Source organism: Bactrocera neohumeralis, unplaced genomic scaffold (genome assembly GCF_024586455.1).
Source record: "Bactrocera neohumeralis isolate Rockhampton unplaced genomic scaffold, APGP_CSIRO_Bneo_wtdbg2-racon-allhic-juicebox.fasta_v2 cluster09, whole genome shotgun sequence".
In the NCBI taxonomy this organism is placed as follows: domain Eukaryota; kingdom Metazoa; phylum Arthropoda; class Insecta; order Diptera; family Tephritidae; genus Bactrocera; species Bactrocera neohumeralis.
In genome coordinates, this window is record NW_026089622.1 from 7,668,099 (window position 1) to 7,693,602 (window position 25,504).

General features: G+C 37.7%; 1 protein-coding gene across 4 annotated transcripts in view; it reads right to left on the reverse strand.

Moving 5' to 3' along the window:
• Positions 1 to 25,504, reverse strand: part of LOC126764475 (tyrosine kinase receptor Cad96Ca) — a 244,431-nt gene that overhangs the window by 62,729 nt on the left and 156,198 nt on the right. For all 4 annotated transcript variants that reach the window (XM_050482159.1, XM_050482158.1, XM_050482160.1 and 1 more), the window contains one exon: positions 3,450 to 3,589. In XM_050482159.1, the coding sequence (XP_050338116.1) occupies positions 3,450 to 3,589 (140 nt within the window). The remainder of the gene's footprint in view (positions 1 to 3,449; positions 3,590 to 25,504) is intronic.

The window sequence follows — 25,504 nt, forward strand, 5'->3', positions numbered from 1 at the left end:
CTGACACCATCAGGTGATTGCGCCATCATCCTAGTGTAGTGTATTGGGCGCTTAACAAGTTAAATTGCATGAGATTAAAAATTTCTTTGGACATGCACTCGCGGCAAACCTTACCACTCACAATTTTCGCGTATTGTGCATATTTTACTACATTTTATAGCAGTACTTTTTGCGGTATAGAAATTTTTTTGGTATAGAAATTAATTATTGAGATGTTATTAATCAAAAATATTAAAAGTTAAAAACAAAACACATTCAGCTATAGGTAAATCAATTGAAAGATAGTGAGTTTTACAAAATGAGCTCTAAATGTAAGAAATTGACATGCGATGAAAAATGATATTTTTTATTTTTTAATTTAATTTCATTTACACTATATTTGAAATTAATATTTTATTTACTTTTTTACTTTATTTAAACTCGAAGTTAAGTTGGTGTATCAGTTTAAAAACAATAAAATCGGCCGCTTTTGTATAAACACAGAAAAGCTAATTTGTGTTTTATTCATTTAACGTAATAAATTAAAAACTATAATTATAATTAGATAATATAATTTAGTGTAACGAACGGAAAAGTCCGAAAAAAATTTAAGAAAGTATAGTGGCCACGAGAGTACATACAAGGTGCTTTCCAAACGGGTCTTAAAAAAAACAGAACAAAATCAATTTATTTTATTCAAAATAGTATCCTTCTGCTTCAATACAGCTTTTTTCACGGTCCAAAAGCATGGCGAACGAGTGTTTTAGCTCGTTGGCCGGTATGGCCGCCAATATTCCGGTGCAAGCCTTTTGAATGGCCTCTACGTCTGCCATAACGCTTTCCTTTCATGGGCAAATGCATTTTTCCAAAAAGGAAGAAGTCGCACCGTGCAATATCAGGTGAATACGGGGAGTGGTTAATGGTTAAAATGTGATTTTTGGTCAAATAATTGTCCTTCGAGTGTTGGATTCTGAGCATTTTTTGGTCGTCACACACCTTTCGCAAGCCCAAATGTTCAGTCAAAATGCGATAAATCGATGTTTTGGAGATGTTTAATTCCATTTCTGATTTTTGATGAATTTTTGCACAGTTTCGATGGAATTTCCGGTGATCACCGATTTTGAATGGCCCACATGTTGATCGTAATTTATGTCCTCACAACCACTTTGAAAACGTTGAAACCACTGGTGCAATCTGCTACGGCATAGGCAATCATCGCCATAAACTTGTTTCATCAATTTAAACGTTTCGGTAAAAGTTTTAGCCATTTTAAAACAAAATTTAATGTTGGCTCTTTGTTCGAAGCTCATTTTCGCACCGATAACACAAACATACTGACACTTAAAACGCAATAACTTCACTTCCAATCGATGAAATGTCATGAAATTCACTCACTCACTGTCACTAATGCACCTCTCTGCACATAGATGGCGCCACCAAGGGGCGCTAGATTCAAAAAGTCCTGTTTACTTTGGAAAACACCTTGTATGTATATTTAAAATAACGATAGTTGATGGCAAAGTGTATAATGCTGCAACTGATACCAAATCAAGAAGCATGTTTTATATTTGTGGAGCCACATCTTAAGATTTTATTAATCTGACTCTGAAATTACCGACAAGTTTTAAGGCTTTCGAATTTAGACTATATGTACTGCACGCCAGGATTTGACTTTCGCATTTTACATCTGGCATACAAGTTACCTGTAAAAAGTATGGACAAAAGAGATCGAAGGTAGAAGCACAAACAAAAAAAATATTCAAGAAAGACTTCGCATAGAAACTGGATTGTTGGTAGACATGCCGAAAGCTAATTTCGGCAATATCAATGATGGTAATACAAGTAGGAGATTTTTTGAAAACCCGCAGTTAGCTGCTGATATAACAAAAGTTGATTTAATCTCATCTATAGATTAAAAGTTATATTGGAAACTATCTAAAGTGGACATGAAATAGACACCAAAAGATTTGATGAGTATGCTATGGCAACAGTCAGATTATATTGTGATATCTTTGAGTGGCATCCCATGACTCAGACTATGCAAAAAACATTAATACATGGCGCAGAAATTATTGAAAATGCATTATTGCCAATAGGACTGTTGTCGGCGGAGGCAGCCGAAGCAGGAAATAAGCGTTTCGATTTTTATTTATTTATTTATTTATTTAAAAAAGAACTAATTATAAATAATTAATCCACTTGTAAGAATCAGCACTAGCTACCAGGGCCTTCGGCTCTTAATACTAAGATTATGGTAAAAAGAAAATATTTAGTAAGGTTATTTAGTTGTATGTGGTGTTATATGTCTTTGATGTTACACAGTTTAAGAAATTTATTAATGGCACTGATGTTATTGCTATTTGTTGCTTTGAAAAGGTCGGAAGGTCTCTTATTCCCAAAGGTTGATTTCCTTAATCAATGCAGTGCAGGACATTCATCGATGTGGTGAATGACTGATTGGGTGGGGGCGTTGCAATGGTGACAGCTTGGTTGATCGGTACCGTTAAGAATATGGCTGTGAGATCTTCTTCTTCTTTAATGGCGTAGACACCGTTTACGCGGTTATAGCCTAGTTAACAACAGCGAGCCAACCTTTTTTTTTCAGCGATTTGGCGCCAATTCGAGAAACCACGTGCAGTCAGGTCCTTCTCCACCTGATCTCTCCAACAGAGTGCAGGTCTTCCTCTTCCTCTGCTTCTTGTCGAAAGAGGACTTTACTTCTTAATTGCTTACTAAGTCCAAAGTAGCACCTGTTGGCAAGAGTTATTCTGCGTTGGATTTAGAGGCTGACATTGTTGTTGGTGTTAGTACTGGCGTGGGAGCTATGTCGCGAGTGCGACGGCTGTTTGTTTGATGACAAGAGATATTTTGTCTTGCCCTCTTTCACTACCAGAGCCATTTGCTAGTAAATGCTCGATTAGGCTCTGCAGCTCGAACTAGTTTCTCCAGCAGCAGATTGAAGAAGTCGCACGATAGGGAGTCGCCTTGTCTGAAACCTCGTTTGGTATCGAAATACGCACAAAAAGTTTTGCAGTACCTGCAAACATTTCGCTATCTTTATTGTTTTTTGCGAGAGTTACACTCGAACTTTATTTTCTCAATTGCGAGAGTATAAAATATTCGATTGCCTCGAACTTAGCTGTTCGTACTTGATATAGCAAATATTGAAAATGAAAACTTAACTGAGCATTTGGGCGGCTGTTAAACTTATTCATGTTTATTGAATAAAATTGTAAGCAGCACTCTTTTATTATTATTAAATAAAAGCGACAATTCAAATCATTTCAGTTCAGTAGAATAGAGCTTTGTTAAGCTCACTAATTCTGAGATACTAAGTATGTCACTATAAATTTAAATGGAAAGAATGATGTGTAGGTATTGTGCGGTCGGCAGGTTTTCATATACCCTAATATTAAATGTGCAAACAGCGAGTTGCTGGTTACCTTATTTACATTTGCAAATATACTTACATTTCAGCACGTGAATTTCTAAGGTAACTTTGTAATTTACCTCGATTCACAAATTCAATAATCACAAATAGCGGGTCCTTGTCGGTGCAACATGCAAGTAATCGGACAACATTGATATGAGGTTCAAGTGACTTCATTACCTGAAATTATATAAAATCAAGCAAGTATATTTATTTATTTAATTTATTAATAATGAATAGTTTAGTTTGGGCGTATTAGAGAATCACACTAATAACTAAAAAATATAGCATATTAATAATCGTGACTTGGACCACTATCTCGTTGCAGCGAAAATACGCACCCGCCTCTGTGCAGCAAAAGCCACATGTGAACAAACAGAAAGAACTTGCTTTCTGAGAGTCATCATCAGCAACACGGTATAAGGGAACTGTAGGACTGCATTTTAAGCTCTTTATGTACAAGTGCAAACAAAATAGCGAGAGCTGAAGAGGGAAGCGAGATGCATTTGTCAAAAAAGACAGATGCCGAAATGCGTGAGTACGAAGAGATTGAGAAGCTTGTAGACCGGGGTAATGTTCGAAAAATGTACGAAAAGATGCGGCGACTACCGGAAGGTTTCAAGACCGGCGCATGCTCTTATTAATCCCAAACACGTGATCTAGTGGCTGATATTCAGAGCATACTGAATTTGTGGACTTTTCCAGCCTGCTGAACGGCAGGAAAAGTGTAACATCTGGACATGATGAAACCGATTCCCCAATCGATTGCGATGGAATAGGTGTTCCCTTATCTGATTATGATGAGGTTCGAATAGCGAACAACACAACGTCGGGGGTTAATGGAAAGCCGAAAGCTATTCAAATACGGCTGCGAAGAACTGATAAGGAGCATGCATCAGGTTCTTTGTAGCATATGGTCGGACGAAAGCTTGCCGACGATTGGAATTGAAGTGTGCTTTGCTAAATCCACAAAAAGGAAGACTCCACAATCTATCGAGCGTACTGGGTGAAATATTAAATCCGTCCGTCAACAAACTAATTGGACCTGTGAGAAAAAAATGAAAAATCAAAAACTGACCAGAAATATTTCCTGTCATCAAACAAACAGTCATCGCATTCGCCACTTGGTGTCGTAGATAATTTCAACTATTTTCTATTATTACTCTTCCCAATTGGTGCTACTTCGAAGTGATCAGGCAATTGAGAAGTCAAATCCTCTCTCGAAAAACAAAGACCATTCTGCTATAAGGTGCAGAGGAATGGACTATGATAACAAGTGATGATTCTGAAAATTTATGGTCCTTTGCTCATTGGCAACGGCGAATACCGCAGTCGATGGAAGGGTGAGCTGTACGAGATATACGACGATATACGAATGGACAAAACAGCAGCTCTGAGGATATTCAACGCAGTACCCGCCGGAGGAAGTAGAGGAAGAGGAAGACTTTCTTTCCGTTGGAAAGACAAGAAGGAGAAGGACTTGGTTACATTTGGTATTCTCCAATTGACGCCAAACAACGAAAAGGAGAAAAAACTGGCTCCCTGTTGTAAACTCTGCTTCAACCACGTAAGCGGTGTCTACGCCAATATAGAAGAAGAATAGTCGTCAATTTCAAATAGAAGCGAATCGAAAAAGGATACATTTTAAAACTATTATGCTTGAAGATCATCGAATATTCTTTGATGGAGGTATTTTTATGTGAAATTATGTTAAGGGTTGTTAAATAATAACATTTTCAGTTTTGTCGAGCCAACAAAAAAAACGGCTGGTAATAAAAAATGTAACGGCGATGATGATGCAGCGATAAACTGAAATGCACCAGCAAACACCCGGACAGCGAAGGAAAACAAAATGCAAGGTGACAATGTACCAAGCAAAAAAGGGCCATTTGTTCAGACTGCTATTGTATTGATCGCTATATAAATGTAAAAAGGAAATTGAGTCCAATTAAATCAGCGGTGAATACCAAAAACTTCAACTAGGCACGCCAAATGGTAAAGGGCCAGAAATTCTTAATGCCAATAGATTTGCCTTACTGAGCAGAAAACCTAATGATGATGCAAATGGTACCACCACAGTCGTTAATGCCAAACCTCCTTCAATATATTTGCGAGCGCGTAGCTCAAATGCGCTTGTCTGAAAAGTAAGTACAATCGCGAAGGAAAAAAAATCAGTCCGATTACTTTCCGGACAAACCTTGTATAGTAGGAACAAACAATTTTTACATTAAGATAGATGTAATAAAAATTCAAACCTGCACTGAAAAAAGTTGTATGTTGTAACATTCTTATCAAATGATAACATGAATTACTACCCTTACCAACTGAAGAGCTCTAAAGGCCTAGGACTCTTCGGTTGACTCTAATGATGTTAAGGAAGCACTGGAAGAGTGTGGTTTTAGTACAAAATCAATATTCAAACTAGAATTGATCATCACATCCGATTTACAATTTAAAATATCCTCTCCATCGCAGAATCACTGCTGAGGAACCACATAAGAGAAATGGTAAAGTACAATGTACGAACGGCCAAGAGTATGGACACACGAAACGTATTGCAACCTACGCAGTGTCTGTGTGGTATGAGGTGACCTACATCCTACTTTAAAATGTACTCTCAAACATGGATTTAAATAAAAAAATTAGTAATTGTGGGGGAAATCACACTGTAAACTATAGGGGTTGCCATGTATATAAAGACTTAAAAACGAATTTGTCTGTCGGAACTCAGGCACGTCGCACAATGGGTCAGAAACGGCATTTTTCGGCAAAAATGTTGTACTTATTTTAAAACTGCTTGCTTATATAAATTTTATTGATAAGTGTGACTTCTTAGATCTAAGAAGTTGGTGAAAATATATAGCGAGCCTATAGCCTGTTGTAGTAGAGGTTGGTTCGCCCAAGATGAGCGAGACGAGTTGAAAAAGTAAAATGAAAAATTAAGTCACCAGTTGATTTTTTAACTTTTTAATAATTTAATTATACAGAGTATTCACTTTTTTTGGGTCATTATATAACATGTTTTAACAGGAATATCTTACACAGTGTACTTTTCATAGCAAGAAAGTGACTATAGAAAAAGAATTAATAATAACTGTTATTTATTAATATTTATCAGAGAATATTTACGATATATTAAATATTTACTTAACACTATCTAATCGCTCTCATTTTATGTTGATTATAATAAATAGTAATGAATACTTAAATCTAATAAAAAAATAAAGGCATAGTGAAACAAAATGATAACATGTAACAAACAAATTTAAGATTATAAAAATAATACGTTCTCATTTACTAAGTTTGAGATTTAATTTAAAAGTAGTCCTTTTGCATCTTCTGATCTATGTGCTTTATTACAGTTGTAACTCTTACACTTGATAAAAGTGGATCAGAAATAACTAAGAGTCTCTTTAAAATATCTTCGTTAGTTGAAGTTCGACTGCATTTCCTTGCGTAACGAAGGCGATAGTTTCTATAATCCTTAGTGTTGGCAATATGTTGCTTATGGTTTCCTGTATCCTTTCGACAATTTCTTTAGTATGGTTTGCGGTTTCCTTAGCATATTCAAATTGAATCGGCCGACAAAACTTTGTGGAAGAAGGCCTAAAGTTCTTCCATAACGTGTCTGTTTGGTCTATAGTTTTAAGCACTAAAGGCACCATTTATTTATGGTAAATTTGCATCAGATATACCATCAAATTCGTTAGGTATGAACTGGTGGTATTGACTTTGATTTGACGAACCGTCACAACCCCATTTCGATGTTAGAGTCATTATTTCTGGAACATGAGCTAGATTTGTGAAGTTCTCGGCGGCCAAAATAATTAATTTAGCTGACTTGTGTAGATTATGGTGTAATAGTAATATTTTCAGGGTAACAATGCCTTTTTTCCTCCCGAACTCTATAATACGGTGGCAACACATCACATCCGAAGTCTTTAAGCACATTTCGAACAACTTCATACTGATGCTTTGATAACTGTGCATCAATTAACATCGCCAACGCTTTTTGAGAATCTAAGTATGTCTTCTTATTAGCTGCTGATCCAGCTGCGGCCTTTAATTCTAGTTCAGAGTACTTATCTCGAAGTTGTTGGACCTTGTAACGTTTAGCCCGTTGACTACATTCTTCAATTTTCTTTACCGGTCGTCCAGCAATTAAACTACGTTTACTTGAAGTCCCGGGTAATAATTTATCAGCCATCTCTACAGTAAAATTTCTACCCAGCCATACAGAATGATTTTTAAATAGTACGTTTTTTTTCCTGTGGCACTGGTTCCATTTTGAACTGAATGAACTTATGTACCTATTTGTAATTTGTTCTAAAATTAACTTCACCTTATCTTCACTAAAAGAAGGGAATTTATCGCTCAAAAACTGCGTCAACATATCATTTTCTCGGCCGCACCGAATAAATTCTTCAGTAAGCTGTCGATTACTTATGGAAACGGATGACATTTTGCAAATATTATTTGCAATATATATTTATACAAATCACACTTGTTAAGAACTGTTAGGTTTTTATTACGCAATGAATTTCGAAATTACACAAACGCTGCTTTAAATTATCAATATGTGAAGACGCGCAATAAGTTAAACAATTGCGCCCGTTGTCACAACAACCGTTCATAGCTATCTTTGATCCTTATCCGCACGTATCCGCAGTTCATTTTTTCGTTATCATATTCCTTAAAGTGTACATAAAGTATTAGGACTAATTGGACTATGTGGGTACATGTAGCTAATAATCAAAACTATAATTTTTATGTAAAAGTGTTTAAAAAATGGTTTTATTTTAAAACTTTGTCAAAATTGACATGAATTAGGCCGATGAAATGAAAATAATTATTTTATAATATATTATAATATATATTAGCATAGACTTTAAAGTCACTTCTTAGTGCATAAAACGTCGAAACCCCATACGCCTGTTCTCATACTTTTCTCAATATTTTTCACAATTTTCAAGAGTTCTATTTTTTATTTGACTTTAAAAATACGTTGTTATGTCAGTGAAATGTCAATTTGCAAATACGTGATAAATTAAACTATATTCATTGTCTATAAACACTACTGGAATGAAATTTTGTTAAAATTAGATAGTTAAAAATTACATATTTTTTCCGCCTTTTACCCACTGTGCGTCGTAACCAAATGTTGAATTTTCCTCCAAATGAAAATATTGAAATCCCCGTCAAAACGCGTAAATCTTAAAGACAATGCTACACAAGGGAGCTATGCAAACTTAATGAAAAACAACATTGCATCAACTTAATCGCCCCAAAATCAAACACGTTTTTCAATCTTACCCAATATATGACACAATTTATGTTTACAATGCAAAATATAATGCAAGGGATAATCCAAGAATAAAATCAAATGTTGCAAACTTTTTTAAGTGAAAATTTAGTGTATTGAACATTTGTATGTGGAATGCTAACGGTGTTAGCCAACACAAATTGGAACTTATTAGATTTCTGGATGAAAATAATATAGATGTTATGCTATAGTCAGCAAATGTTGCAAACTTTTTTAAGTGAAAATTGAGTGTATTGAACATTTGTATGTGGAATGCTAACGGTGTTAGCCAACACAAATTGGAACTTATTAGATTTCTGGATGAAAATAATATAGATGTTATGCTATAGTCAGAAACTCAACTTACGAATAAAAACAATTTCTTTATACCGGGATTTAGACTCCATGTCACAAACCACCCAGAAGGAAAGGTACATGGTGGAACAGCAGTGTTGGTTAGAAAACGATTAAATCACTACGCATTAGAATCTCATGCTACAGCGCAGTTACAAGCTACATCAATATCAATAAAAATCGCTGCGGGCTTAAACCTGACGGCCATATACTGCCCACTTCGATTTAAAATTACAGACATCTAATTTAAAAACTTATTTGGAACGCTAGGTCATAGAATTCAAGCAGGTGTAGATTACAATGCAAAACTCATGTGTAATTAATCCGAACCGACAGCTGTATTATAAATAGGCAAAATAACTTTGATATAACACCTCCTGGTAAGACATATTGGCCTAGTGATCGTAACAAAATACCAGATTTAATTGATTTTGCTGTAATCAAAAATATAGATATATCGCACATAACATTTGATACATGTACTGCCCTATTTTCTGATCACTCTCCTGTACTAATAGAAATAAGTGAACAACCCATATTCGTTAATCCAAAAGTGGGCTTAACATCTTATAAAAGGAACTGGTTAAAATATAAAAAATACGTGAGTAGCCACATTAACGTTGAGTACAAAATAAATACAGGGAGAGATATTGACGAAAGCATAACATAACTCAATGATATAATAACTAACCCAGCTGTCTAAGCAACACGAAACAAAAGCTATAAGCCGCATGGTTTCAGAAAAATCACTAAAATCACTTCCACTCAGATTCAATTGAATTTTTCTGTAAATAAATTAAAAAAGGGCTTAAACTCGAGGAAGAAGTCCACGCTGAAATGTATATAAAGAGTCCAAATTCTAGCAAGCCCAAAGTCCATGAACCCTCCGTCAACTCCGACATGCCTACACGAAACTTGGGCCCGAAATGACGAGGAAATGCTAATTGTTTTGTAAATCACCTAGAAAAGGTATTACAACCTAATTGTCCAATAAACAACATTAAGCTGCCAATCTTACCCAACACAGCTAATGAGTCGCTCGAGTCTTTAAGACTTCACCCTCTGAAATTATTAGAATCATAAAAGAACTTAATACAACAAAGTCGTCAGGACATGATAATATTACCGCAAAAATGCTGATTGAGTTAACAGATATTGCGATAAAGGTGCTTTCTTTGCTCTTCAATGGAATTATGAGTTTCGGATACTATCCATTTTCATGGAAAAAGTGGCAGGTTATCTTAATAGATAATGATAATCGTGAAAAACATAGCACGACAGAGCAAATAAATAGAATTACGAACGAAATAAGAAAAGCATTTAAGCGCAGAGAGTACTGTATGTACTAGTATGCTTAGGACAATCACTTGTTCGCCATGGTACATGCGTAATGAAAATATCCATTAAGATCTTGGTAATCCTATGGTAAAGAAAGAAGTAGAGGACAGCAAAATGAAATATTTATTTAAACTACGAGATCACCATTACCCACTGCGATCAAACACACCTAAAAAGAAAATATAAGTATGCCTGCGTACTAAAAAGCAACGTTTCACCAAAACAGCTCAATCACTTGAGCTTGTTTAGTTTTTAAATAGATTTAAGATTTTATAACTTTTTGTTAGACTTTTAAAACAAAAAGTAGATCAAATAAATAAAGAAATATTGAAAAAAAACGGCCGGAATATTTGACTTTTAAGATGGACATATCCGCTGTTAATTGCTGATATTTATAATAATATAGTGAGTATTTATTATCAAAATGATGGAGGTCTTAATACAAAACTAACTGAATAGTATTTAAATATAGTTAGTAATTTTAAAACTATCGCTTTCACCGAAGTTTAGCTAAAACCCCACATTTTTGAAAATGATATGTCGAATAGCAAATTTGAAATCTTTAGATATGATCGACTGAGCAGAATAAAAGGTAGTTCAGTCAAAATAGGCTAAATTATGACTCAAGTTTGCATTAATTCCCAACAAGCTGGATTTTTGTGCAGGCCTTGGATCCATCATTACAAATGACATGTTAAAAGTCCCCATCGATCCCACCCACTTGTGCGTTGTTTTTTATTCGAGGTCAAAGGTTACAAATTTGAGTTTTTTGCGTACATCTCTGAAACATTGAGAGCTAGCGAAAAATTTTTAGATCGTAAAATTGTCTACAAAACAGATCTCAACACTTTTTCTTTTACGGTGCACTGTTCTCGAATTATGGCTATTTCAAACACAGAAAGTCAGTATGTATCATCAGGTTAACCATTTGAGCAAAAAACATTAGAACATAGTTTTATTTGCTCCATGCACACAGGTACTTGAAAAATATACAATTCTGAGTGAGTTATCGTCCGTCCCTAATTCTATTGGCCTTGAGAAATATTTGCCTGCGACTGTGATGATTGTCAATTTTTAATACAAGAATTGAAAGATATTTGCAAAGAACCATCGATCGATAATAGAGCAATTAAGTCAAAACTCAAGTTAAAGGTATATCGAACATGTAGGTGGAGGATAATTATCAGAGTCAAACACTATCGACTGAATATCTTCTCGAACCATTGCTGTAGCTCCCTCAAGTATTCTTAATGTATGTATGTACGCAAAAAAAAAAACGCAAATTTGTGACCTTTGACCTCGAATAAAAAACAACGCACAAGTGGGATCCATGGGGACTTTTGACATGTAATTTGTAATAACGGATCCAAGGCCTGCACAAAAATCCAGCTTGTTGGGACTTAATGCAAACTGTAATGTCCATTTTGACTGGATTAAGGTGATGGGAGGATGGAGTCATGTGTAGGTGGAGGATAATTATCAGAGTCAAACACTATCGACTTTGAATATCTTCTCGAACCATTCGAAGGCGAGCTGAAGCGAAACCCTCAAGTATTCTTAATGAAAACTAAACGACAGCCTGGATGAGAGATGTACGACCAAAAAAAAAACTACGATTTGAGGGCATTTGTGACCTTTGACCCTCGAGAAAATAAAAAACAACGATACAAGGACAAGCTTTTTGGCATTTACTACAGTGGCCATATAAAGGAGCGCAAGTATGGTGTGGGATTCGTGGTGGGAGAGAGACTCCATCGCCGAGTACTATCATTCACTCCGGTGAATGAACGTCTAGCCACAATCCGCATCAAAGCGAGGTTCTTCAACATATCGCTGATTTGCGCCCACGCCCAGACGGGAGAGAAGGACGATGTGACCAAAGATGCCTTTTATGAGTGCTTGGAGCGCACTTCTGAGAGCTGCCCCCGCCACGATTTCAAAATCGTTCTTTTCGACTTTAACGCCAGGGTGGACAAAGAAGGTATCTTTGGCACTAAGGTCGATAAATTCAGCCTCCACGACGAAACATCCCCAAATGGGTTGAGGCTGATCGACTTCGTCGGGAACCGAAATATGGTTATCTGTAGTACTAGGTTCCAGCATTAAAAGATTCATCAAGCTACCTGGCTGTCTTCGGAGCGAAAAACTACCAACCAGATTGATCATGTTGTGATAGACGGAAGACGCGTTTCCAGTGTTTTAGATGTGCGTGCGCTCCGAGGTCCTAACATCGACTCGGACCACTATCTTGTTGCAGCCAAGATTCGCACCCGCCTCTGTGCAGCAAAAAACGCACGCCACCAAACACAAGGAAGGTTCGACGTCCAGAAGCTGCAATCACAACAGACAGCCGAACGATTCTCTACTCGGCTTGCACTCCTGCTCTCTGAGAGCACTCGTCAACAACTCGGTATAAGGGAACTGTGGGACGGCATTTCAAACTCCTTACGTACAGCTGCATCCGAAACCATTGGTTTTCGGAAAGTGCAAAAGAACAGCTGATACGACGAGGAGTGCCGTGTCGCAGCGGAGAGAAAACAGACTGCCTAACTCGCAACGTTACGATCGACCACAACGCGTGCGGGATGGGATAGATACCGAGAGTTGAAGAAGCAAGCGAGGCACATTTTCAGACAGAAAAAGAAAGAGGCCGAAATGCGAGAGTATGAAGAGCTTCATAAGCTGGCCGACAGGGGTAATGCTCGAAAATTCTACGAAAAAATGCGGCGGCTTACAGAAGGTTTCAAGACCGGAGTATACTCTTGTAGAACCCCCAAAGGTGATCTAGTCACCGATGCCCAGAGCATACTTAAATTAGGGAGGGAACACTTCTCCAGCCTGCTGAATGGCAGTGAACGCACAACGTCAGGAGAAGGCGAACCCGATTCCATAATCGATGACGATGGATCAGACGTTCCATTGCCCGACCATGAAGAAGTTCGAATAGCAATTGCCCGCCTGAAGAACATCGCATATAAGGTTCTATCGAGCGTATTGTGTGAAAGATTAAAGCCCACCGTCAACAAACTGATTGGACCTTATCAATGTGGCTTCAGACCTGGAAAATCAACAACCGACCAGATATTCACCATGCGCCAAATCGTGGAAAAGACCCGTGAAAAGAGAATCGACACACACCACCTCTTCGTCGATTTCAAAGCTGCTTTCGACAGCACGAAAAGGAGCTGCCTTTATGCCGCGATGTCTGAATTTGGTATCCCCGCAAAACTAATACGGCTGTGTAAACTGACGTTGAGTAACACCAAAAGCTCCGTCAGGATCGGGAAGGACCTCTCTCCGAAGCCGTTCGATACCAAACGAGGCTTCAGACAAGGCGACTCCCTATCGTGCGACTTCTTCAACCTGCTTCTGGAGAAAATAGTTCGAGCTGCAGAACCAAATGGAGAAGGTGCCATCTTCTATAAGAGTGTACAGCTGCTCGCGTATGTCGATGATATTGATATCATCGGTCTCAACACCTGCGCCGTTAGTTCTGTTTTCTCCAGGCTGGACAAGGAAGCACAGGAAATGGGTCTGGCAGTGAACGAGGGCAAAACGAAATATCTCCTGTCATCAAACAAACAGTCGCTGCACTCGCGACTTGGCTCTCACATCACTGTTGACAGTCATAATTTTGAAGTTGTAGATAATTTCGTCTATTTAGGAACCAGCGTTAACACCACCAACAATGTCAGCCTGGAAATCCAACACAGGATTGCTCTTGCCAACAGGTGCTACTTCGGACTGAGTAGGCAATTGAAAAGTAAAGTCCTCTCTCGACGAACAAAAGCTAAACTCTATAAATCGCTCATAATTCCCGTCCTGCTATATGGTGCAGAGGCTTGGGCGATGACAACAACCGATGAGTCGACGTTACGAGTTTTCGAGAAAAAATTCTGCAAAAGATTTATGGTCCTTTGCGCATCGGCCACGGCGAATATGGCATTCGATTGAACGATGAGCTGTACGAGATATACGACGACATTGACATAGTTCAGCGAATTAAAAGACAGCGGCTACGCTGGCTAGGTCATGTTGTCCGAATGGACGAAAACACTCCAGCTCTGAAAGTATTCGACGCAGTACCCGCCGGGGGAAGCAGAGGAAGACCTCCGCTCCGTTGGAAGGACCAAGTGGAGAAGGACCTGGATTCGCTTGGAATATCCAATTGGCGCCACGTAGCGAAAAGAAGAAACGACTGGCGGGCTGTTGTTAACTTGGCTATAATCGCGTAAGCGGTGTCTACCCCAATTAAGAAGAAGAAGAAAGTAGTGTGTTGTTGCTTTATATTCTTCACTTGCATCTGAAGAAGTCGATGTTCTTCATGCAGATTTCACTGAGTTTAAGTATTAATTAATTGTATTAATAGTGGTCATATTTACTCAACTTTATCATATATACCGCATCAATCATACTTATCTGTCTATACGCCGGGTGTTTCTTTAACAAATAATGTTTTCTCCATTACGAACAATACTGATTGTTTTGGGAGATTTAAATCTGCTGATTACCTCGTTTTTGTTAGTATGTTTTAACGAGTTTTTAGATGAAATGTCGGAGTTGGTTCTTAACCAAATTAATTTAATTTCAAACAAATTTGGTAAGTTTTTAGATGTGGTTTACGCTGATAACGCTTCAATATTCAGATGTTATCCATTGGTTCTGCCTGAGGACTCGTATCATCCTGCTTTGGAAATTAATATCGAAATCATAGCCAACTTATTTCATAATAATACAGCTACATTAGACCATTGTTCTCGGCTCAAATTTGCGAAAGCTAATTTTAAGAAGATTAATTGCGAACTTTCTACAGTAACTTGGCCAGATTACTGTGGCAATATTGAGCTTAGTGTCTCTCATTGTGTTGTTACTGAAAGAATAAGTTCTAGATTGTGGGTTTTGAGAGTGTTATGTAAATTAAAAAAAAAAAAAAGTTCCGTGCATTCAAACGTAAAAAGAAAAACTGGCTTAATAGCTTTTTGTTTAAAATATTCTAAATTGCGCCAACATTTTGCTGAACTTAACAAAATATGTTATAATAAGTACATAAACAAAGTAGAAAATAATATTGTATGTAATTCAAAATCGTTTTACAGCTCCAAATACAATATTCCTAATTTTCCATCCGCGATGAAATATAAGTCTACTATGTCTATTGACAATCACATTATGTCTTATATGTTTTCTGAATTATTTAGGTCCAATAACTCCTTAAATTCTCCTAAAAATGTTCCGTGTCAGCAAAAATTATGTCCGATTTCTGTAATTAATACACCTACTACTTTCGAAGTAGATGAGTTAAATATATTACTATGTTAGAACAATCACTTAACCATCATCGAGACCAACGGGTCTGCCCAGGCATATTTTGTTTTTAAATGTTATTTAAATATATTTAGAGTGTAGCAAACGACTTGCGCTTCCAGGTAGCTTCCTAGAATTTTATTGTCTATAGAATTCAGAAAGAAAAATTCAAGGATATCGTATCGAGAAGGACGAAAAAAGGATATTATAATATTACACTTTAGTCGAGACCAATGGTGCTTGGCTAGAAAAAGAGGGAAACAGTCAAAAGAAGAGTGTGTTTACAAACAAAAACAAGATTTTGTGTGTTTATTTTTGCTACAGTATTCTTCTTCTCTCTCTCTCTAATGATATCGTTTTCTGTATTATTTTATATTATGCAAGTCAGTTGATGACAGATAGTTGAACGCACAACATATTACTGTGAAAATACGCATATTTCGCGCCAGTTCTCATCTTGTTTTTTATTATTCTGTTCGCTTTGGTTATAATAATGAGTGATGAAGTGGAATATGTGCATAATACACGATTACGTTCTAGAAACATCAGTGCAGATTTTTATGATCGCTTAACATCAGCATTGGTAAATGACATTAAAAATGAAAATAATGATCTTGTGCGTGAAGAAGTGGATCCATTCGAAAGCGATAACGATGACAGAGATGTCGATTATGTGCCATTTGAAGATGCATCGGATATTGAAAATGAAATCGAAATCGAGCCGAATGAAATACTAGATAGCGACGAAGAGGAAGTAATCGATGGTGTAGAAGAAGAAGAGCGCGAAACTCCAGCTGCTACTGAAACTTCTTACTACTACTAGCCTAATGAAGCAATTCGTACTCGTGCACACTATATTATGCGCTTTAAGCTTGGACTGAAGCAACAAAACTCTGTTCCCATTGAGGCATTCAAACATTTTTTTACTACCAATATTTCATTCATTATCATCAGTCAAATAAATCGTTATGGAAGAGACCAATTTGCAAAATGGAATGCAGAAAATCTAACCTCAAAACCTAAAGTTTGGGTGGATTTCACTAGCACCGAACTTGATGCATTTATTGGCATTCTTATTGCTTCTGATGTAACGCACAATAATATGCAGTTTACACCACTTTTGTGGCAAACAGATGCTCTTCTCATCTTTCGAGCGGATAAAAAGGATGCACGACGCACTTTTCTTTACAAGAGAACATTGGCAACGCCCAATATCGAAAATCGTATGAACAATCCCAATGTCATCAAACATCTATCTTGTCGTTTGGCTTTTGAAAAGGTGCTGATACACTCAAAGGAAGGAGAGATTGCAGACTTTGTTTGCAAGAAAGCGATAAATTGCGTCGTAAAACTCGATTTTTCTGTTCTAAATGTTCAAATCCAGTTTGTCAACAGCATTCGAAAATTGATTACGTATGTTTTTTTGTCAGGACCCATCAACATAAAATCAATTGAAAAATCGCTCAAAAATTATTCATATGCTTCTAAATAAATCAAAAAATGAACGAAAAGGAATACGTTGTATTTCTTTTTAAAAGCCGCATACGAGTTTCATTTTTCTTTTTCAGGTAGTTCAGAGTATGCCCAAACCAAATCGAGAGGTATGAAATTTCAAAAATGTATCCAGATTGTACATATATGAGCGTAAATACAACACGTATTTCCATACAAATGTATGTAAACCTAATATTACGATCGCATGTTAGTGAAAGCAGACGTGTTTTTTAGTGGTCCAAAACATCAGAAATAATTGGTGATTTTTAAAGTGGTAGCAGACTTGTTTTTGTGTGTTTTTGCTTGAGACTTACCGGGAGACTGGAACTGGACCTCTGATTTAGTGGATGCTAGTACCAAAAATTAGATAAGTACTTGATTTGGTTTCAATAGAATAGAATTTGGCACTTACCTGCCCCTTTTTTGATAATTTTATATACATAAAACAAAAAATAAATAGGAATTTCCCCTCGTAACAGCGTATCAAAACGTGCACTTAATTCCTTTTTGCCGTTTTGACTTAGTCTATCAGCTGTTTTTTTTTTGTTTTGTTTCTCCTTTTTCTCCTTCTTTGTTTTGCTTTGGTTACGGCATTGCCAACCATCAAAATATAAGTAAGGTTTATTAGGGCAAAGACTGAACGTACCCACTGACAGGTGTTCCCAACTATTCTCTGGCAGAATTATGGCCTCTGAGAACAGTTTGGGATGCACACCAGAGAATCCTTTTCGGAGGAACTCAAAAATTTTGAGAACGCCTCCAAAAGGCAAACCTGAAGGGGCCACCGCTGCTGGATCAGCAAAAATATGCGAAAATCCCGACCAAGCAGGCAAAGGTGGCAAATGTGAGCAGCTCCAAAATAATGGAAATAATGAAAATCCCAGTAATTTCTGCATACTGGGAAAAAAAATCAAAGAGCTCGAAAGCATGATGTCTGGTCAGAGACATATTAACCAAGCTATGCGGGATCTGATAAGCTGTATCACAAGCTTGTATGACAAAGCAGAAAAGCAAGAGCGCCCGTCGAAAAGAGTTATGGTAGGAAAAGCGTCGCAGGTATCTCCTATCAAAAGTGATAAAAATGCCCCAAAGAGACCTCGCGAGGTATTGGGATATTTGCCACCAACAAAGAAGCCGAAAAACATGAGTCATAAAGTGCAAGCAACATATAGTGAGGTCACTGAATGCATGCACAAAGACAGTGTGGGAGACAAGCGCGCTGGCGAGAAATGGGTAGACGTCGTAAGAAAGAAGAAACCGATCGTGAAAAAAATCAGATCGAAACCAGACGCTATAATCTTAACAAAAAAGGAGGGAGCGTCGTATGCGGATATTTTGAAAAAAATAAAATGCGACAGAGGGCTTGAAGAACTGGGTTCAAACGTGAGGTACATTAGAAAAACCCTCAAAGGAGACCTGCTAATTGAACTAAAAAATCAAGCAGAAAAGAGAGCCGACACGTTCGAAAGTGCCCTAGAAGGAGTTATTGGTGAGATGGCCGTAATACAGCCAAAAACTCATAATATTACCATTATGTGTAAAGACTTGGATGAGATAACCACCCCTGAAGAAATCTGTGAGGCATTACACAAGGAGTGTGGGATCCAGAACCTGGGGAAGCAAAATATAAAAAATTTGCGGAAAACTCGAAGTGGCACTCAAATAGCTCTTATATGCCTACGAGCTGAGGATGCCAAAACTTTACTTAAGTGCGGTAAAGTAAAGATCGGGTGGTCTATTTGTCGTCTCCGGGAATTTTCACCTATTACTCGTTGTTTTAGGTGCTTCCAACTAGGACATATAGCACCCAAATGTAGCAGCCCCATTGATAGGTCATCCCTTTGTACTCGTTGCGGAACCCCAGGTCACATGGCAAAGACATGCACGAATTCCCCGAGTTGCATGCTCTGCAAAGGGGAACACTCTGTTCTGAGTACGGCCTGTCCTAAATACGCAGATATGTTAAAGTCAACGAAAAAATGAAGATACTGCAACTTAATCTCAATCATTGCGCTGCAGCACAAGACCTTCTAAAACAGACGGTGCTAGAAGAAAGCATAGATGTCGCCATATTAAGCGAACAATATTCTCAACGTTCGGAAAGCACTTGGTGTAAAGATGTAAGTGGCAAAGCAGCAATATGGGCCTGCAAAGGACAAGCCTTCACATCTCGCTCCAATGAAACCCATAATGGCTTTACATGGGCGAATATACAAGGAATATTTTTTGTAAGCTGCTATGCTCGTCCTAGTGCAACAATTAGCGAATTTGAAGATTTTCTCCTGGAGTTGTCTCTAGAAATCAGAAGCAAAACCCCAATAATAATAGCGGGAGATTTCAACGCATGGTCTACTGCTTGGGGTAGCAGAATTACAAACCATCGTGGTCGCCTCATTCTAGAATTTTTGAGTCAAACAAACCTTATGATTTTAAACAGTGGCACACAAAATACCTTTCAAAAGGGAAATAAAGGATCAGTAATAGACTTAATGTTTGCCAACGACGCGCTTAGCAGGCATACTAAATGGAAGGTGTCAGACTTGTATACAAATAGCGACCATATGGCTATAATTGCCGAAGTTTCGTTCTCACAGGAAACGGAACTCTGTCGTAGAAATACTTCTCGAAAACGAAGTTGGCGGCAAAAAGACTTTGATACTAACGTTTTTGAAAGCGTCTGGAGTGCGGCAAAGGCATCAGGCGAAGATGCCGCCCACTTAGTATCCGCTGTGCAAAAGGAGCTAGTTGCAGCATGCGATGCAACTATGCGCAGGACGAGACACAATATAAATAGGAAGCCGGTGTACTGGTGGAACGACGAAATCGCCAGGCTGAGGAAGCTCTGTCACTCAGCTAGACGCCGCCTACAGCGTAACCAGGGAGGTGATAACGAAATCAGACTCAGAGAATCATTTAAATATCAAAAAAGCTCCTGAAGTCAGCCATTATCCGTAGTAAGAGATCCTGTTTCGAAAAGCTCTGTGAAGAAGCGAACATAGACCCCTGGGGAACGGCATACAAAATTTGTATGTCGAAGTTTAAAAATAAGTCTCAGCAACCTAAGAACGCATCCTTTATGAAAAATGTTGTCGAAGCGTTATTCCCAACACATGCCTCAATTTCCTATATTAAACGAAACGAAGCTACGGAGCCACCCCTATTAGTCACAGAAGACGAATTATTGGCTATTGCGAAAAAAATCAAAAACTCTAAAGCGCCCGGAATAGATGGTATACCAAATAGAGCCCTTAAAGAAGCCATAACTCTAAGGCCCAGCCTATTTGTTAATATGTACAATGCGTGTATATTAGAAGAGGTGTTCCCTGATCCGTGGAAAATACAGCGTCTGGTTCTACTCCCAAAGCCAAAAAAGCCACCAGAAGAACCTTCATCTTATCGACCTCTTTGCATGCTCGACACAATTGGGAAAGTGTACGAAAGCATTGTAAGAAACCGCTTGGAGTTAGCAATCCAAAAAGCCGGCGGATTATCAGAGAGACAATACGGCTTTATTAAAAAGAAGTCCACTATTGACGCATTAAGAGAAGTAGTTGATACTGCAAAATGTGCAATAAGTGGAAAAAGATGGAAAGGTGGCAGGAAAAAATACTGCGCGCTGCGCTAATAACCCTGGATGTGAAGAATGCGTTCAACTCCGCAAAATGGGCAAATATAATAAAAGCTCTACACGATATAGATGCTCCTCATTATCTGATAAATATTATAATGAGTTATTTCCAAAATAGGATATTGCTATACGAGACGGACGAGGGCACTCAGAGCTACACTATCTCCAGTGGAGTACCGCAAGGCTCGGTTTTAGGCCCGTTGTTATGGAACCTAATGTACGACGGGGTGTTAAGAATACCGCAACCAAAAAATGTGAAAACAATCGCTTATGCGGATGACCTCGTAGTGGTAGCTGTAGCTAAACATCTGGATGACCTCCGGATCAAATGCAATGACAGCATAAATGGTCTGCGCCGATGGTTTACTACTAAGAGTCTAGAGCTGGCTGAGCAGAAAACAGAAGTCCTGCTCATAAGCTCAAGGAAAATTGAGGAGAAAATATCGCTGACCATAGGAGAATGTGAGATTACTTCACAGCCGCAGTTGAAGTATCTTGGGGTAATAGTGGACTCAAGACTCAAGTTCAAAGAACACTTAGAAAATGCGACAAGTAAAGCTAATAAAATATTTAATGCGTTATCTAGAATGATGGCAAATAAAGGCTGTGTGCGTTCCAGCCGACGATGTTTAATAGCTAAGGCAATAAGTTCAGTGATCCTGTATGCGGCTCCAATATGGATACAGGCGCTAGAAACAAAATCATATGCTAGACCAATTAACACAGTGCATAGGCTTTCAGCAATACGAGTGATAAGTGCTTTCCGAACCATTTCAAATGACGCTGCTGAGGTATTAGCCAGTATGGCACCGATTGACATCCAGGGAGACGAATTCGCACGAATATATAACTTATCAGAGACGTCTACCACAGCAAAAAGAGAAGAGAGAATAAAAAGCATTGCAATGTGGCAGCAGCGGTGGCAAACTTCATGCAAAGGACGGTGGACCTACCGACTGATTCCGGACATACACTCGTGGATAGGTAGGCAACATGGAGACCTGGATTTCCACCTTACCCAAATACTCAGTGGGCATGGTTGCTTCAGAAGCTATCTATTCAAATATCGTCATGACTTTAGTCAATACTGTCCGACGTGTACAGAGTGTATAGAAGACTCTGAACACGTGTTCTTTCATTGCCCTCGGTTTTCTAGTATAAGGGAAAAGCTGAAAACCACCACTGGAGGTAGTATCACGGTGGAAAATTTGACAGCACTTATGTGCGAGTCCTCTGTAAAGTGGAATGCTGTCAGCGAAGCGGCAAATCAAATAATGACAAAATTGAGACATTTAGAACAGATTAGGCGTTAGGCGTCAGTCAGTCCGTGCAATAGAGGAGACTTAAAAGTCTTCTTCTCTCCCATGAAGTAATACTTTGTCTAGTGGTCCCGTGGGAGAGACATGAGGTGGGAGTAGGTTAGGTTTAGCGGATTAAAGTCCCGCACTCCGGCTTTCGATGCTTCCTCCTACTATAAAAAAAAAAATCTCGACCAGGATTAATTATAGTCCGAATATGATTCCCTCAAGCTTCTTTAATAAATGTGCCAAATATACTATATACCAACCCTTAAAAAAACTATTTAATGTAACTTTTAGCAAGGCTTATTTCCACATACTTATATGAAAAAAGTTATTTATAATTCCTTTACATACTCGTAAGAGTGGATTTAGGTCATCCATTGAAAGCTGTTGGGGAATAGCAAAGTTATCAGCAACACCTAAACTTTTTTTTAGCAATTATAACAGATGAAATAACCTTCTGGATTTCTCCATTAATTTCTTATTCTCAGCACGGTTTTCGTAAAGGGAAATCCACAGTCAATAATTTGCGAGAATTTGGACACATGTATCAACGAGCTTTGCGGAGAATAGGCATACTGATGTTATATGCACAGATTTTAGTAAAGCTTTTGATAAAGTAAACCACTCAATTCTTTGGAATAAACTGAAACTTCGTAGTTTTTACCGACATTTCTAAAATGTTACATTTCAACAAGTTATATTTAACGATAATTTTTTCGGTTTAATTAATGTCCCTTCAGGAGTTCATCACGGTAGCCATCTTGGTCCAATTCTGTTCTTGTTATTTATTAATGTTATGTCTTCTGTATTAAGTATTCAATAGTTTTGTTATATGCTGATAATGTAAAACTTTTTAAGTCATGTACTTTAAATAGTGAAAAATGTTAGTTGCAAACAGACTTAAACAACTTAGAGTCTTGATGTGTTAGAAATAAAATGCCTGTAATCTGTAGATCCTACTTCATACGTTATACAAAACTTTAGCTTAGATCCAATATGCCATTAATCTTCATGCATTTTCCGTAGTTTTTAAAGCTAAGGGGCTCTTAGTATTGTTAAACGTTGGTCTAAAGAATTTAGGGATCCGCATACTACAAACATTCTTTTTATATACTAGAGTAGGCTTCAGCGATATGGAACCCTAGTTATCAAGCCTATTCGGAGAAGTTACAGTCCGTTAAAAAACAAATTTTTACTTTTTGCTTTAAATTATTTTCTTTGGGATTTTCCTCATATGTAGTATGGTAATAATCGTTTAAAACATACATATAAATCTACCTACACTCGCTAGTCATTTCATGGTATAATATTTCTTGTAAAACTTATGAAAGGGTCAGTCTGTCGTCTGATATTAATTTTTACGTTCCCGTTCGCTCAACCAGGCATTTTATACTTTTGCTTTTAAAAGTTTCTAGTTCTATTATTTTGAGTTGAACAAATTATTCTCTTTCCAGCACATTTGATCTAAAGGACTTACTCTTTGTCGTTAAAAAAATTATTTAATCTACTCTAAATACGTAAAATAATAAACTTCCAAGTCTTAATTTAGGCTGATGAAATGTTGGGTTCTGTAGCTGAGCAGCTTAAGATCGCAACGCTTAAAACTCTCTTGCCTTTTATAACTCAGCTAATTCCTCTCGTTTGCGGATCGCGCCCCTCCCGTCTTGATGTGGCGGGAAGGGGTAATCGTTGGGTATTATTATTCCTGGTAGAAAATAATATTTTCTAAAAATATTTCCCTAAAGATTATTCCTGCACATGGCTGAGCAAACCAATATAGTTATGCATTACACAAAAGTATCCCAGCAATAATTTTTTAAATCAAATCTGAGTCACTCTTACAATATATTTTAAATAGCAATTTAAATATATGCATCAAGGGCGATAGACCGACTTTTATTTTCCCCAGGTTTTCGGGTTAGAAGGAAATACTGAACCTCACGATCTCAACAGAGACAGATAGTCTCATTGTAGAGGACTGTAGGGTGTCCGATGAGCCTTCCATATCGGGTCCCCCGTGGATACTCTTCAGCATTCGCGAGATATTCAGTACTGTTCTCAAATATCGAAACCCTAGAACAACAGCATGGGAAAAATTTACAAGAATAGCAACAATACGTCTTATAAAAGGATGCAAAAATGGTATCAGCAATCCTCATAAATTTGTCACAGAGGTAGAGAAGATAAATAAAAAAAGAAAGTATCCGCTTTGGTGGAAGAGTGATCTTAAGAAATTGAGAACACAACTAAGGAAAGCTTTCAATGAGAGTTTCAGAACCAAAATCTAGTAACCCGACAAAGATATCAGGAAAGCCAAAACTGACTCATGGCGATCTTTCTGCTCTTCGGTAGAAAGTTGCAGAGAATCCACTAGGCTGAGTAAAATGCTATCCAAAGCGCACACAAATATTGCCTGCAGATGGATACAATCGATGCTTAGAAAAGGAAGATTATAGCATCAAACGGCGCTGCAACGCAAAGAAGTTGTGTGAGCAGAGGGACACCTGAAGGAGGGGTCCTCTCCTCGCTTCTATGGGTTGTAGCGCTGAATGAAATATTACTCCAACTAAGCGGTGGATGGGTGAAAGCAGTAGCATATGCAGATGATATAGTGTTGTTGGTATCAGGCATGTTGAACAACAGTCAGAGAAATCATGGAAAGAGCACCACGCAGGTTATACCTATGGGCTAGGCTAGGTGTTAACCCTAATAAAACAACTGACGCTGTTCACAGCCAAAACCAAAATCCCCCAATTTCAACTTCCCGTGCTAAATGGTACAACACTCTCTCTATCCCCCTCAGCTAAATACTTAGGGGTGGAGATTGACACCAAATTGTCCTGGAAAATAAATAAAGAAAAAATAATACATAAAGCTTATATGGCCTACTACACGTGAAAATCAGTAAAAATTGGGGCCTTAACCCTTTCGCGCAGGAGTTTTATTTCAGTTTCCAGAATATTTTTGTGGCATTTTTTTTCAAAATGTGAAAATATATATATAAGTCCCAATCAGAATGTCTCATGTTCAAAAACCATTAATTTTGAAATATTATAAACATATTTATTTAAAACATGTTGTAGCTTTTCAACAATGTTTTTTTGCGATTGAGGAACTTTGAAAAATACTTTCTTCCACCACCTCTGAGATTTTCGATTTAGACCGTATGCCGCTGATTTTTGATCGGCCAGATCTACGCCGTCCATTATTCGGTTGTAGTCCACAATAGCTAAGGGACATTCAACTTGTTTCTTTTTACCATTCTTTTATTTTCTGTTTACGTTGGATATTATTAGGTTGTGGTAGTTAGAAGTAACTTTCTTGGAATCCATCCAACGCGTAGTCATTATACATACCATCGCGTCTTATTT